This window comes from Prionailurus viverrinus, chromosome C2 (assembly GCF_022837055.1).
Source record: "Prionailurus viverrinus isolate Anna chromosome C2, UM_Priviv_1.0, whole genome shotgun sequence".
NCBI classification, from domain to species: Eukaryota; Metazoa; Chordata; class Mammalia; order Carnivora; family Felidae; genus Prionailurus; species Prionailurus viverrinus.
The window spans coordinates 99,790,999-99,807,745 of record NC_062569.1 but is presented as its reverse complement, the minus strand read 5'-3'; the positions used below and the strand labels follow the sequence as shown (position 1 = coordinate 99,807,745).

General features: G+C 39.3%; 2 protein-coding genes across 13 annotated transcripts in view; both read right to left on the bottom strand.

Annotated features, from left to right (window-relative positions):
- CFAP44 (cilia and flagella associated protein 44) overlaps positions 1-7,733 on the bottom strand; it is a 161,625-nt gene extending 153,892 nt beyond the window's left edge. For 2 of the 5 annotated variants that reach the window (XM_047875515.1, XM_047875511.1), the window contains exons 1-2: positions 7,650-7,733; positions 444-548 (exon numbers count right to left, since the gene is read on the bottom strand). In XM_047875515.1, the coding sequence (XP_047731471.1) occupies positions 444-543 (100 nt within the window). In that variant the 5' untranslated portion in view covers positions 544-548; positions 7,650-7,733. The other 3 variants (XM_047875512.1, XM_047875514.1, XM_047875513.1) reach the window with 3 other exon arrangements.
- Positions 7,734-13,333: 5,600 nt separating this feature from the next.
- Positions 13,334-16,747, bottom strand: part of SPICE1 (spindle and centriole associated protein 1) — a 59,442-nt gene continuing 56,028 nt past the window's right edge. For 6 of the 8 annotated variants that reach the window (XM_047875139.1, XM_047875137.1, XM_047875142.1 and 3 more), the window contains 3 exons: positions 15,924-16,026; positions 14,843-14,930; positions 13,334-13,624 (listed from right to left, as the gene is read on the bottom strand). In XM_047875139.1, the coding sequence (XP_047731095.1) occupies positions 13,571-13,624; positions 14,843-14,930; positions 15,924-16,026 (245 nt within the window). In that variant the 3' untranslated portion in view covers positions 13,334-13,570. Of the gene's footprint in view, positions 13,625-14,842; positions 14,931-15,923; positions 16,027-16,220; positions 16,291-16,747 lie in introns of those variants that run through there. The other 2 variants (XR_007155627.1, XR_007155626.1) reach the window with 2 other exon arrangements.

Sequence of the window (16,747 nt, the reverse complement as noted above, 5' to 3'; positions counted from 1 at the left end):
ATGATATTCTTCTACATATGTTATCCAATTTAATCCTCAAACTACTCACAATTATCATCTTAATGGGTGAGAAAATTGAGGCTCAAAGAGGTAAAATAATTTATTCCAGATCAAGTGTCTCTAAGTGGTAGACCCAGGCCTCAAACCTAAAGTCCAGCTCTTTCTACTATACTGTATTAGAAAAGTTCAGTAAAGACTCACAGGAGAGAGCAAGACCAGATTTGCAGAGAGATCATTATCAACACAGAGATGATAGTAACTTCTATGTGTCAGGCTCTGGAGATTAAATGATTAAAACACAGTCTCTGCCCTCTTAAAGAACTTAGAATTTAACAATAGAACGAAACAAGTAAACCATTTCTGTTGTATAAACTTAAAAACTCTTTAAAAATGGTTTTACCTAAATTTAGTAAAAGCCCAAGGGTATATTATACTTTACTTACATCTTGATGCAGATTTAGAGGAGCTCTGAGACTGCCTTCCATCACTCTTTGATCCATCTAATTTCCCCCCATCAGTGTCCTGATCACCTGGTTCCTTCATTTCCCCTGTAAGCACAAAATTGAGACAAAGAAAGAGACACAGCTATAAAATAAAAGTCCTTTACAGATATTTCTCACCTAACAAATTCCACAAGCACCAAATACCATGTGTGTTGATCACTATGCTTGCACAGTATCTGAGATGACTTCACCAGCAGGACGGAGAGCAGCCAGCAGAGACCTGCAGAATGGCAGAATATAGTCAGCTAGTCCCTTTCTCTAGGCAAACTTACCATGGTTCCCTCTGGTTTTTCAGAAGTCCACAGTGAAATGTCACGCCAGTCCATGTTTCCTCAGAATATTCCATCATTAAAGGTAAACCTCTGCCACCTGTTTTTTGTGGGGTTTTTTTGTTTTTTTTTTTATTTTATTTATTTTTTTGGCTCATCCCTCCATTTCCTCTTCCCATCATTTAATCCCCCTGGTGTTACTAATTAATTTTAATTAAAAAACATTTGTTCAGGGCACCTGCTATGTATCAAGTCTTACAGTAGGCACTAAATTACAGTACTGAACTAGAGATGTGATTTCTAACTTTGTGGAACTTGTTGTTTAGAAAGAAAGATATTAAATGAGCAATTAAAATGCAATCAGTGCTACAAAAAGGGAAGAATAGGGTCCTGTAGGCATGCCTAGCCAGATGATTAAATCGTATCCTGGGGTTAAGGAAGAGGTGGTGAGTAAAGGCTGACCAGGCACAGATTGGAAAGAGTGTTTTAGGCAGGGGGAAGTTCAGAGAGAGGGTTGTGTCTATGAAGGGCTGAAAGCAATCTGTTGTAGAGTGGGAGAGTGAAATGGACGGTGAGGAGGAAGTCGGTAGCAGATTGTAGAACTATCTTTAAGCTTTTGCTAAGAAGTTTAGAACTTATTTCTATAGCTACTGAAAGCCACCTTAAGGTTTTAAGGAGGGGAGTGGCAAAGCAGGTTTTCCCTGTGCTCTCTGTTGCACTTCCTTAAGTCTTTTTTTTTTTTTTCAACGTTTATTCATTTTTGGGACAGAGAGAGACAGAGCATGAACGGGGGAGGGGCAGAGAGAGAGGGAGACACAGAATCGGAAACAGGCTCCAGGCTCTGAGCCATCAGCCCAGAGCCTGACGCGGGGCTCGAACTCACGGACCGCAAGATCGTGACCTGGCTGAAGTCGGGCGCTCAACCGACTGCGCCACCCAGGCGCCCCAACACTTCCTTAAGTCTTTGAAAGCAACTGCTCTATCTTCCTTCTAAGGTCTTTGCTTCTCCACACTAAACATCACGTATTTCCTCAACATTCGGTTATGGCATGGCTGGCAGCTCTATTTGAATCAGATTTTGTGGTTCATTTCAGGTTTGAATCTCAGTTTTGCCATATTACTAGCTAATAATCCTTTACGTTAATTCCTCAATTGTAAATGGAAACGAAGAAGAAACAACTGACAAGGCTTACAAGGCTGCTATGAAAATTAACTGAACTAGTGCATCTTTATCCCTTCCTGGTCTCTGAAAAAAGACTGGATGCCCAGAGCAGATAGGATACACACCACATGGTCAGCTGAGAGTGCAGTATGAACCCCACCTCTCTTCCTTTGGACCTTGGGGGGTCATTCCATCTGTTTTCCGCAGTGACATCATAATGATGCCCTGTCTTGATTTGGGGGACAATAGAGCAGGGTCTAAATGTTTTCCTTAAAAGCTATGATCAAGAAAGATAGGTCTTAAAATGACACTTATGTTATTAAATTTTGTGTTTAGTACTTTGGAGCCATTTTTCTGGGTTATTAAGATGATGTTTTACTTTTCAAAAAGTATGTCTGTGTGTTCCTTTTTTTTTGTTTAAGTTGTTCTCCCTTTCTTCTTTCTTCCTTCTTCCCTTTCTTCCTTCCTTCCTCTCACCTAATTGTGAAACACATGCCTACTGGGGTTGGGAGGTGTGTAGGAATCAAATGATAGAAACATTTTACATAGCAAGATCTTTAAAATCCAAATTCAATGATCCAGTGAATTTCCCTTCCCTTCCAGATTGGATATGCAGACTGCTTTCTACATTTATACGAGTTGATGATTTGAAAATAAATATTTAATTATAATAAAGAATTTTTAAAAATTGATATGGCAAGGTCATATTGGTTATTGCAGCTTGGTTGCAGATTATCATACACCTTGAGTAAATTTCTTTAGGTAGTAGCTACAAACATATCTAAATGCCATTTTCTCCCTCCATTTCAAGGTTCTTCATAATGTAAATCAATTCAATTCTTAAAACTACTGAGCACATTTATATGTAAATGATATTCTAGTCACTGCAGAGGATACAAAAATGAGCACTATAGAGCCCTTGACCTTAAATACTTTATAATCTAAGAAAAAGAAGTTGACAATTCTCTTTTATGACAGTCTTCGAATACACTTCTCTAAACCACTGCTCCAGATCCGAGGCTGACTAGAAAGTCCTGAATGAAGGCTGACTATAGCTAAAGATATCCTTGATAAAAAAACAACATTTAAATTATTTCAATGAAAATAAACTATCCTCTAAGTTGCCATGTGGTGCAGGCTCCAAATAAGTGGAGCAAAGCAATCATTGGGTTTACTGACAAAAGTAAACTGATATTCTATTGTTGCTAGTCAATTAAGAACCAAAAGACAACTTTTAGTCTGCAAATTTCAATAACGTTTCAGTCTATAAACAGGTACTGCTCTGGTTTCCTATTGCCACCATACAAAGTTAGCAGCTTAAAAATAACACCCATTTCTTACCTCACACTTTTGGGGGTCAGAAATCTAGGCACAGTTCGCTGCTTCCCAGAGTCTCACAAGGTCAAAAACAAAGTGTTGGCAGAGCTGCCTTCATTTCTGAAGGCTCTGGGGAAAATCTATTTCTAGGCTTATTTAGGTTGTTGGCAGAATTCAGTTCCATATGGTTGTAGGACTAAAGTCCCTGTTTCCTTGTTGACTATAGGCTAGGAGTTGTTCTAAGCTTCCAGAGGCCACGTGGCTCATGGCCCCCTTCAAAGCCAGCAGTGGTAGGTCATGTACTTCTCAATGACTTAAATCTCATAGTTTTGGGGGCGCTTGGGTGGCTTAATTGGTTAAACATCCAACTCTTGGTTTCAGCTCAGGTCATGACTTCACAGTTCATGAGATCAAGCCCCACATCGGGCTCCACACTGTCAGTGAGATGCCTACTTGGGATTCTCTCTCTCTGCTCCTCCCCCACTTGCTTACTCTCTCAAAATAAAGAAACTTTTTAAAAATTTAAGCAAATAAATAAACAAATCTCATAGTTTTCTGCTTCCTACCAATAAAAGCTTCATAAGATCATTTTCTGAGTCTTCTTTTTTCTAAATACATTTATTTTTACCATACTGTAACTGAACATTACCTGGAAACATATATTCTAATAAAGAGCTTATAAGACCTAATAAATTTACTTACAAGTTAATTATAAAGTGGGTAAGAAACAATTATAGTAAACAATTATGGTAACAGATACGGTAACAATCATGGTAACATCACTCTGTAAACAAAGGATTTAAACCACAATCAAAGGTAAATTGGTATCAAGACAAAAGTACACTCTTTATCCTATTCTGTTACAAACAATATACTCCTCAAGTGGTTAACATTACCAAGCAATAAGTTTTAATATCAGAAACACAGTTAATATCAAGTTGTCTACAGTATGGAAGAAAATACTGGAACCCAAGCAATTTTCCCAGTGTTCTGAACTAACAATACTGGACACAAAATTAAACTATTTGAGATCCTTTCTTAGTTTTTGTTGTTGTTGTTTCAGAAAGGGTGGCTGAAGAACCTGTAAAAGGCAACTGAGTAGGGTCCTGATGTGGAGATTAGCAGTGTAAATGCTGAGATGGAATAAGGTGGTTTTTATTTGTTTGTTAGGTTAGGTTTGGGTTGTTTATAATAAAGGGATTGGGAAGTTGTACTGTAACCTGATGAGGCTTTGGAGCCAGAAAGGCTTGGGTCCACATCCTAGTTTGGCCAAGGGTATAGCTTAGCTTGGCCAAGGGCCAAGTCCCCAGCGTCGCTTAACCCTTAGTCCTTTTATATGTAAAATGGGGAGTATAAGGTTGCCTGACAGAGTCATTCTAAGTATTAAATGAGATCTTTTATACCTATAGTTCTCAACTCTGGCTGCACTTTAGAATCACTTCGGAAAACTTTCACAGCATGGCATTCTCAAGGCCTCACTCCCTATGTAATTATTTTGTGTAGCCAAAGAGAAGAACCTGGGTTAAGGACCAGGGGTTCATATAAAGCACATAGTAGGTACTCAAAAATCGTAGTTGTTTTTAACCATAATTACTACAAACTCCCTCTAATACAGCCAGGGCTCAATAAAGGTGACCATGAAATCTTCAGAGTTGAAAGAGGTCTTATCTAGTCCAACCTCCCACTCGTGAGAATCACACATCTACAACATCAAGCTCAGCACCATGAGAAAAGTAGGTTGGTGTATTGGCCAGGCTGAGAATTGGCTACAGTCTGACTGTGCTTACAGCCTGGCTCTCCTCTTACTCCTCCTGTGAGGTGTTCAACAGGTATTTAACTTCTCTGTGCCTTGGTATTTTCATCTGCAAAGTTTAGTACCTACTTCATAAGATTGTTCTGAGACCTCATTGAGTTAATACAGTAGAGTTTTAAGAACACTGGTGCCTGGGGGCACCTGGGTGGCTCAGTCAGTTGAGCGTCCGACTTCGGCTCAGGTCATGATCTCACGGTTCGTGAGTTCGAGCCCCGCGTCGGGCTCTGTGCTGGCAGCTCAGAGCCTGGAGCCTGCTTCAAATTCTATGTCTCCCTCTCTCTCTGCTCCTCCCCGGCTCATGCTCTGTCTCTCTCTCCTTCAAAACTAAATAAAAACTTAAAAAAAAAAAAAAAAAGAACAGTGGTGCCTGGCACATAGGTACTCAGTATATAAAATGATTGAAGGGATAAATGTATTCATTCCTGAATAAAGGAAAAATGAAGGAACATGATCAGTCAGCTTCAATGTAAACATTTCAGGTAAGCAGATTAATGCTCAGTTCCAGTTCTTAGTTCATTTTATACTCACCTGAAATCAGCCTCCCTGCAATTTACATCCATTTGCTCCTTGTTCTTCTGGGGACACATACAAGTGTTCCTGTGTACCATAACCACTCAAATAATTGTAGCAACTTTACTTGTCTCCCTAGACCCTCTCATTTCCAGCTAAAGCATCCCAATTCTTTCAATTATTCCTCACTAACCTGGTTTCAACTCTTTTCAGCATCCTGATAGCTCAAGAAGTTACTTCCCAATGCGTTAAATATCCCTCCCAATTTTGTATCTTCTTTGAAGGATCCAGGCATTTTCCAAAAGAGATAAACTATTACTTTACCTGGTGGCAACGTTGTATTCCTTTAAGGCAGCCTGATATTAAATTATCTTTTTGGGGTGGGGAGGTGGTAGGTTCATCATATACTGACCCATCATAATCAGCTTGTAACCAACCAGAAATGACTACACCGTATTTGTGTGTTCTCAGCCATGTCCCATCTCGTATAACTGAAGTAGCTAGGTTTAGGAGTCTACTTGCAGAACTATCTTAAATCTTCTTTTATTACACTCAGGGTCATTGATCCAGCCTATGACTCATTCTGTTAACCAACTCATTGAGTATACTGTCAAGTTTTGAGACAACCCTGAGGAAGTAGAAAGAAAAAAAAGAGTCATAGTTACACAGTGGTGCAAAGGCATGTGTTGTTAGAAGGAGGTTGGCTGGAAACCAGAGAGAATGGTCCCCAAGATGGCACTACTTGGATTCATCCATCAGATTCTAGGGTCAGTCTTCAGTCTCACCAACTCAAACACTCCGCAGCAGCGTGCCAGAGCTGGCCATGTTAAGACTCAGAGGTTGTATAAAACAGATGCTCAGTTTTTACTTTACAATGTGAAATACCACTGTGGAAATAATAATGATAGCCCATGTTTTCTGAATGATTACCATGTATCAAGCACCATCCTAAGGATTCGTCACATACTGTTTCACATATTTCTCAAAACAACTGTATGAGTTAAGTGCAATTTACAGATGAGAAAGCAGAGCAGTTACTCTTTGAAGTCTTCCCTCTCACTCAACTCATGTAGTTGGTTTCTATGTTATGTTGCCAAGTAAACAGTTATTAAGCCTTTTGAATTCACCCTCTCCCTTCTATTCCCACTGCCAGTACCCTACTCTGGTTATGCTGTCTCACCTCTTCCATTACCACAGTCTCATACCTTGTCTCTCTCTCTCTTCTCTACTCCATTTCTACCTGCCTCTTGTAGTTTCAAAACACAGCTTTTAGGGTGCTACTCTTCCTGTTTGGAACCTTTAATGGCTCTTCACTGCCACAGAATAAGAACTCGGATTCCTTGGCATGGCACAACGGTCCCTCATCTTCAGGTCTGTAGCTCATCGCCTGTCACTTTCCCCTTTCCTGGTCCCTCCTTAGCTCCTTCTCCTTCTCAAAAGTCTTAGTAGCCATCTGGGACGACTCACAATTGACCAGACACACTGAATACTTACTCGTATGCTACTATATCTACTTGTATGCAACAAGTATTTACTCTGTACCAACTACATGCCATGAATGTGCTACTCACTTTACCTGTAATATCCTATTTAGTTGTAACAAGAACCCCATGAAATAAACATGATCATCTTCCTTTTCAGAGAGTAGAAAGCTGAAGTGCTGAGGGGTCCATGTGCCGAGTGTCACACAGTTAAGTGTGGTGTGGGCTGGTTTGCGTGACCCCAGAACCCAGGCACTTTCCCACCAGACTCCTTGCTTCTGGAGCCTGGGCTTAGCCCGGTCTAACTGGCACTCCTGGGTCTGCTGTCTTCCGCCCCAGCCGGATTAGGAGTTCCTTGCAGGCAGGAACCGTGTCCACTTTGTACCCAGTGTCTAGCTCCATGCCTGCCAATACTAGCCGTTTCAACGTTTGTTGAACGGATCGTAGCAAGGACGAAGGACTACGTCTCAGCAAGCCTGGACAACGCTGGCTCAGTCTAAGAGAAACCCTAGTAGGCTCAGCTGCTCCCTGACTCCCTAACAGATTTGAGGACGAGTTCGCGGGAACTGCCTTGCTGCCAGGCTCCAAACTTACCCAAGGCACCGACAGCCGCCACGCATTTTAGTCCCAGAGTCAGCCCCGGGTCTCCGTTTACAGAGGTCACCACGGCAACGAAGCCTCGCCTCCCGGCGGGCGGAGCCGAGGGGTCAGGAGGCGCATGCGCCACCGGGAGCTGGTTTTCTGGGAGATCCCGCGGCGGTGCCACTGGGACCCTGAACGTCACTCGCCCTTTGGCCCAGCTGTTTCGTGCCACATGACCCAAGTTGGAGACAAACAGAAAAGCCCAACATCCTATGAGTTTATCATCCCATTTTTAATTTTATATACAGTTTATATTATAATTAACCTAAGAATGGTATATTGATAAACGAAGTGACTTTTGAATACTTTCTTAGATAACTGCCCAGGAATAAAAAAAAAAAAAAAAAAAAAAAAAAAAATGGCCCAAAGGAGCCCTGATTGGGCACTATCATCCTCAAAGGTACATCGCCAGGCTTCTTTATTTAGTAGGTGTTTATTTTCCGCTGTTATCTCTGTTGGCTTTTACGGTAACAGATTGTATGTTGTGGGATCCTTGGCCTCCTGACGCTGGGCACACAAAGTATAGGGCAACCTTGACAGATCTCGGTTTAGCAGTTTGCTCTTTAGCCGCTCTGTGGTACCGGCAGCGCTCAGTATTGAATTTTAAGTACCTAAAGTCACTGGTTACAAACATCATTTTAAAATGGCTACATTGCACACCGGAAACTAATAAACTGTGTTAACTGGAATTTAATTAAAACTCATACAATATTGCAATAAGTGACAAAAGACTTTGTATCCAGAATAAAGGATTCTTATAATTGAATGAGAAAAAAAAACCCGACAAGTTAATTTTTCAAATGGGCAAAGGACTTTGACTACTTCACCATATCAGCGGTATGAACGGCCAGTAAACATATGGTAACATGCTTCACAGTAGTCCTCAGGGAGATGCACACCACAATGCATATACACCACACCTACCAGAATGGGTAAAAATTCAAAAACTGCCAGCACCGAACGTGGGAGATGTGTAGATACTGTAACTCTCATGCCCTGCTGGTAGGAATGTAATAAGGCACAACGCTTTGGAAAACTGTAAGGTAGTTTCTTTAAAAGTTAAATATATAGGGGCGCCTGGGTGGCGCAGTCGGTTAAGCGTCCGACTTCAGTCAGGTCACGATCTCGCGGTCCGTGAGTTCGAGCCCCGCGTCGGGCTCTGGGCTGATGGCTCGGAGCCTGGAGCCTGTTTCCGATTCTGTGTCTCCCTCTCTCTCTGCCCCTCCCCGTTCATGCTCTGTCTCTCTCTGTCCCAAAAATAAATAAAAACGCTGAAAAAAGAAGTTTAAAAAAAAAAAAAGTTAAATATATACCAAGCCATTCCATGTCCAAGTTATTTACCCAAGGGAAACAAAAATTTATGTCCATACAAAGCCTTGAATGTAAATGTCCATAGCAGCTATATTCACAATAGCCAAAAATTGGGAAGAAAGCCAATGGCCATTGACAGGTGAATGGATAAACATTCATATAATGGAATACTACTCAGAAGTAAAAAGGAAGAAACTGATACACATATGAATGAATCTCAATAGTGAGTGAAAGAAGCCAGACACAAAATAGTGCAATTATGATTCCACTTAGATAAAATGTAAACCAATCTATGATGACAAAAAGCACATCAGTGGTTGCCCAAGGCTGGAGCAAAGGGTAGGACGCACTGCAGAGACAGGAGAAATCTTCTAGGCATGAAAGAAATGTGTCTTGTGGTTGTTTTGTCTGTCAAAAGTCAATGAATTATTCTCTTTAAATGGATGTAGTTTATTGCATATAAATTATTTCTCAATAGCTTATTTTAAAAGGCTATATTCTATTTTTGTTTATTGTCCATAATGTTACACAACAATTTTCCAAGACCTTTATACCATGCATTTGTTGGTAATATTGAAATGTTTTCTTTAGTCAATTATTCTTGACTTAAAGTCTCCTGACTTAAAAAAAAAAAAAAAGGATCATTATCTTTGCTGTTAATTATAAATGGCATATGCAGGGTGTCTGGAAAGCCAGAAAACAGGAAAAAATTAAACAGCTTATTAGTTACATTTTCAAATAAAATTCTCAACATGTTTTCCTTCAACTTCCAAATATCTTTTCAGGTGAAATAAACTCTAAATTTAAAGCACTGGGTCCAATTGTTAATCTGAGAAAACCACTATAAATTCACCATTTAATACCTTTAAAAATCTGGAAGCACAGAGAAAATAGTGTATTTTTTTGTATACCAAAAAACTGGCAGTCATCATTACTGAAAGCTTATCGTGAGTCGGGCTCTGTTCTTACATATTTACATATACTCACCTCACTTACTCCTCACAATCCTAGAAGACATACCATGTCTGACTCTCAAATGGGAAAAATGAGATTAATTTACCCAGGGACACAGCCCAACTGGCAGAAATGGCACTTGGATCCAAGCTTTCTGCTTGCAATACTTGCAGACTTAGCCACTGTGCTAGATTAGCTATTTCTCGTAAGTAGGAGAAGTCCAGTAATTTTTTCAAAAGAGCTTCAAGTCGTGGCTTTACCTCATACATTCTGACATTAGGCAACTTACTTCACCTCTAGGGCTCAATTTCCTTGTCTGGAATGGGGAGGTGGGTGGCATTCAAACACCTCTAACTCACAGTTTTATTGAAATAATGGAGCTACTTTTAGCTCAGCACCGTGCACACCACAATTACAACTCTATAAAGATAGCTATTACTATTATGGGGCTTCCACATCATATTCACTGTAAGATGGCAGCACGGCATAGGTTGTGTAGAAAGACTTCCTATGTCCCATCCCAGGGCCACCATTCCCAAGCTGTGTGACCTTGAGAGGGTACTTAACTTCTCGTACCTCAGTTTCTTCATCTGCAAAGTAAGGATAATAGGATCTACCTCATAAAGGTGTCATAAAATCATGAGGAGTGGCTAAAACACTATCTGGCATTTGGTAAACCATAAACTATTATTAAATTCTGCTAACTTAAAGAATTCCACTATATACTATAAGAATGATTATATCATTAACCATGGATTTGATTATCAATCTAGTTTCTCTCCCAAGCTGTAATACGGAAAATGGAAAATTTTACTAAAGTTTAGCAAGTGCTTAGCAGCTTTCTGGGGCACTCTAGAGAAGTCATGTGTTGACCAAAAACATGAATCTATATATAAGCAATACAAGTACTCTGAGTTTGAACTGTGAAAGTAAATACAAATCATCAAATATAGCAGAGTACACGCTTTGTGATGCCATAGATCCAATGGTTCCCAAATTTGAGCATGGATCAGGATGACAGTTGGGGCTTATTAAAACAGAAACAGAGTTTCCTATCCATAGGTCTGGGGTAGGGCTCAGGAATTTTCATCTCTAACAAGTACCCCTGGTGATCCTACTGATGGTGCTGGTCAGGGTTCATACAGGTGCAGCTGGCTCTGAAAGCTAATAAAGAGGGCACAAGGTAGTGTTAATTAAAACCAAACATGCACCACTTTATGATTTAGGGATGATAAATCTTTATAATGTTTCCCAGGCTTGGCTATACACTGGAATCATCTGAGGAGGTTTCTCAAAATGCTGATGCTCGTGTCCTGCCCCCAGAGTATAAGTCAACTGGTCTGGAGTGAGAGTTGGGCAATGGGAATTTTAGAAGGTTCCTCACTGATGAATGGTGGCCAAAGCTGAGAAGCGCTGCTTTAGAAAGCCTAATAAAGCCCTTTTCTCTGTATCTGTTATTATTGGAGTATTTTCAATCTACTTTTGTATTTTATCAACAAAAACAAATATTAGCAGGACAGATACTTCAATGTGACCTCCACAAACCTGTGGAGGTTTGTGAGCACTGGTTCTCTACTCTGGCTGCACATTAAATCATCTTAAGCAGTTTTTTAAAATGTCATGCCAAGGACTCACTCCCCAGGTAGTCAGTTTGGTCTTTTTTCAGTGCTCCCCAAGTTGAAAATCATGGCTTTTGAAGCTTAAAGAGTTATAAAGGAAAAAAGTAAAGAGCCAACCAGTTGAAGAATATTAATAAAAATGTATGTCAGGGGCACATGGATGGCTCAGTCAGTTAAGTGTCCGACTTTGGCTCAGGTCATGATCTCATGGTTTGTGGGTTCGAACCCCGCGTTGGGCTCTGTGCTGACAGCTTGGAGCCTGGAGCCTGCTTTGGATTCTGTGTCTCCCTCTCTCTCTGCCCCTCCCTGCTGACACTCTCTCTCTCTCAAAAATAAATAAACACAAAAAAAAAGCAAAGAAAAAGAAAAATGTATGTCAGAAGAAAGCCTTCACATGGAATCTTGCCATTTGCAATGACATGGATGGAACTAGAGAGTATTATGCTAAGCAAAATAAGTCAGTCTGAGAAAGACAAATACCTTATGATCTCACTCATATGTGGAATTTAAGAAACAACAAACGAGCAAAGGCAAAAAAGAGAGAGAAAGAGGCAAACCAAGAAACAGACTGCTTACTAGTGAGAACAAACTGATGGTTACCAGCATGGAGGTGGGTGTGGGGATGGGTTAAATAAGGGATGGGGACTAAGGAGTGCACTCGCTGTGATGAGCACAGGGCGCTGTATGGAAGTGTTCAATCACTATATTGTACACCTGAAACTAATATTATGCTGCATGTTAACTAAGTGGAATTTAAGTAAAAACTTTTAAAAATTAAAAAAAAAAAAGAATTCATTCACAAACCAAGCAGATAACTTGACATTTAATAACAGAAGGGATGGTACTAAAATGGTTTTATATTCCAGGCAGGGATAGTACTTATTAAATACCAGGTTTCAAAAAGTACAATACAGATGGAAGAATCTGCAATAATGCAAATGAGGTCAGATGACTTCATGAAAATACATTCAGTGATACTAGAAAAAATTTTTATTTTTGTCACCATAATGATGAAGCCCATATGCCACTTCCTAGAACAGTGGTTTATAACTGCAAGACAAGGGACAGCGTTGTCTGAAAAAGTTCCCCAAGTAGTTCCAATGTGTTTCCCCAACCCCGCTCCCACCATTCCAAGCTGAGGATTCTCATCATACAGCAAAAGGACAGAAATAACTTAAAAGGTAATTTTAAAATAAAAACCAGTGTCTGAGAGCCAAACAGGTGCCTTGAAGAAAACTACTTTGAACATGTAGTAGATTCAGGGCTGGGAAAGTTGACTGCAACTTTTTGTACTCATTGCTGTTTCAACATAAGCTCTATGATCACTATCTATTTGATGTGCACTATCATTATTGATGACATTTTCACATTAGAAGACTATATAAGAATTTTATAATACATACAACCACTCTTACCTGTGTAAGTAAATATAAGCAAATGTTCCCACACCTATTTTTTAAAGCTGTACATTCCACTTGATGGGAAAGTGATGAACAACAGTGACTTCCCTCCCAAAAAGAGATCAAAGGGAGTGTTAAATTTTTCCGAAAGCCAGACATTAACTACCGCAGCCCATTTTATTGTAAGCTATATGCAAAGCAACTTAGTTCTTCAGAAAAAAATAAATAAAAGAAATACATCATTTAAGATATACTAAGACAAAAAGAAAAAAAACTATTGAATAAAGATGATAAAGGTAAAACTGTGTTAGAAAAACCTTAGTTATGAAATTATCAGAATACAAAACTTCAATTTTCCTATAGTCAAAATTTTATTCAAAGGAGGTTATACGTTGGTTAGTTGTTGGAAATTTATTTGCAAAGGTCCAAACTGAAATAACTGCTTTATTCTTTGTTCCATAAGTACTAAGTCACAAGATCTTTGAAGGTTTTATCTAAAGGGACATGAAAACTTGCAAGCAGGGGCAGGGATATGGGAGTGGAAGTTCAAGAACATGCTACCAAGAACAAACTGTACAACTAACTTCATTTATGACACGTGGGTAGAAAGAGCAAACCAGCCTTCTTCGTTTTGCTTCTCAATCTGTTGAACAAAGATGCAAAAAGGATTTAGAAAGTAATCAGAAACATGAGCCCATTCCAGGTTTACAATTATTTAGATCAAGTACACAGAATCATGTTATCCTATGCCATCAAATGGTACTGAAAATTAAATTGCTACTGGTAATTTTAATTCTCCAATAGAGAAATTCCCAAATAACTGATTCCCTGGTCAACATATCCCCTTATTGATTGAGGGAAACTAATTTTTAAATAAAGGATGAATCCAGTGTTTTATACAACTTGTATGTGCAACTTCTTAAAATAACAAAGGTATTTGATCTTAGTAAACTAAATCTGTTACTAAATTCCAGAAACTAAGGGCAAATTAAATAAAATAATTTATAACTTTTTTAGGATATAGGAAACAATAAAGGATAAATCTTCTAGTGCTAGGCAACTGGGATATGAGCCTATCGATTAATTTGGGCTATAAATACTCAGTGTTTACTGAAGCATTCACTATTTGGTCTAATCTAGAACAAAGCAGAACACATGAGGAATATGTACAACATTGATTCACCGGAACCTCTCTAACTAGTGGCACACTCTGATACAGCACACTGGGGTAAAGGGACAAGGAAAGTGGCCCCAGGGCTCTGTCTATCCCAAGTCCCACACAGCCACAGCAAGCACTGAGGGAACCAGTATCTCGGCATACCTACTACTTCAAGGCACGCCTGTATGTCCTGCCATGTAGGAATGCTCTGCCTGAAACCAGTAATTTCCAGTCTATGTTGAAATCCTATTGAATTTCACCTTGTTCCTTAGCTACCCCAGAACACAAAAGAAACTGTATGGCTGTTTCGTTTTTTTTAGCAAAGGTGAATTAGGAATTCTTCTGAGAATTTCATGTCACATTAATAATGGAAATCACGGGGCGCCTGGGTGGCGCAGTCGGTTAAGCGTCCGACTTCAGCCAGGTCACGATCTCGCGGTCCGTGAGTTCGAGCTCCGCGTCGGGCTCTGGGCTGATGGCTCAGAGCCTGGAGCCTGTTTCCGATTCTGTGTCTCCCTCTCTCTCTGCCCCTCCCCTGTTCATGCTCTGTCTCTCTCTGTCCCAAAAATAAATAAACGTTGAAAAAAAAAAAATTAAAAAAAAAATAAAAATAAAAAAATAATGGAAATCACTAAATCGGCCCCTTCCACCCTCACTCTCCTGACCCTTACACACATTTCACAATTACATTTTATCACATACCTTTGCTCTTGGATTAACAGGAGTGAATCGCCCACTTCCTGAGGTGGCGTTTAATGGAGAACAAGAATTACTAGTAGCCCCTGAAGACCTATTTATGAGAAATGAGAAATAAAAGAGGGTGGGAGAGTGATCTATCATTACTAACCTTGAATTATAGAAGAATGACAAATCTCAGGATTGGCAAGAGTTTGAAAAAGATTGGCTGAGTTACATCCAAATTATTGACAACATTTTTACCAACCTAAGTCTTTTTTTTTTTTTAAATAATAGACTTTCTTTTTTAGAGTAGTTTTAGGTTTACAGAAAGATTAAGTGTAAAGTACAGAGAGTTCCAATATACCCTTCACCTCCCTTGCCCAGTTTCCCCTACACATTGCATCATTTGCATCATTTATTACAATTGATACTATTGATACATTATTATTAATTAAATCCATAGCTTAAATTAGGGTTCATGCTTTTGTTATACATTCTATGGGTTTGGACAAATGTATAATGAGGGCATCCATTGTGATAGTATCATGTTGTAACATTTTTAATATTAAAGGGGAAAAATGCATGTGCATGTGTGGGGGTGAGGGGGAAAAGGCCAGGGGGTGGAAGAGTAACGAGCCTTGGATCAGCAGCACAGCGTCATGGTAAGCACAGAGAGTGCTGACAGAAGAGCCAGGTCCATCCTCAGTGCCACCATTTACCAACCACGTGACCCATCTAGAAAAACCACCCAATCAGCTAGCTCTCTGAGCTTCAGCTTCATTTACTGTAAAAGAGAAAAATACTACTGTTCAGTTACTCACCCTGTCATATGTGATCTCCTAATTTCGTAACCTACCAAGAGCTCCATATATGTGCTACTATCCTATTTTTGTTCTTAGTAGCAACCCACACTGCTCTACTTAAAGCTCGTCCTCACTCCTTTTCCCCCCCAGAAATTCTCTTCTCCCATTACTTTATTTTCTCTACAAGAGTGAGTCTGCCTGAACCTAAGTCAGATACTATGCACTTTCTTTTTTCCCCCAAAGAGAATACACTTAATCGCTTTCTTGATTTTTTTAAGTAACTATTCACATTGTAACGCTACCTTCTTGAATTTATCCCACTGGTAGGAGAGATAGTACTGCATTTTGAGCTTTCTGGGGCTTCTGCTCCTGGAATGGATACTTCAATCGTCCTCTTTCCTCCTTCTAAAATATAAAAATAAATATCAGTTTCATTAACTTTCATTAAAATAAAAGCAAAAATTTAACTTGATTTCTATCTTACTGTAAAATTTCACATTATAAATTTGGGGGTTCTTTCTATATTTTCATTATGACCCACAGACACACTGGAAGAATTTTTTTTCAAAATGAACTGTGAGACAAGAAACTTTAGTTACTAGTATCAGTTCAGTAGCATGCCAGGTCATACAATGCCAGAATCTTCAGACAAGTGGTATCATGTCAGATCTGGAAGTGAAAAACAGAAATTAAGAGCTAGCCCTAAAAAACTTGTGATTTTTGTCAAAACTGCTTATCTCAAGTTTTCAAAAAGAAAAAGAAAAAGGAAAATTTCTGAAGTCATTCAGTGAAACTTCAAATCTTCTAAATCTATCATATTATTCGATTCCTGAAGACAGCTTAGGTAGGGGGAAGGTAGCTGAGGAGATCACATGGCCAATGGCAAGTATAGTTGTGTTCATTTTCAGTATTTCACAAGAAGGTTATCAATTAACAAATATTTACTATCTACTAATGAAAGACTTAATGTTTACCCCCAGTTTCAGAGACTCCTATGAATCACTACTTAACACCAGTGATTTCTGGGCTTTAATATTTACATATTTAATACATATTTAATTGTATAACATATTCCTCCATTACTCTAGAAAACAAAAGAGGTTTTGCATGGCATATGATTTATTTT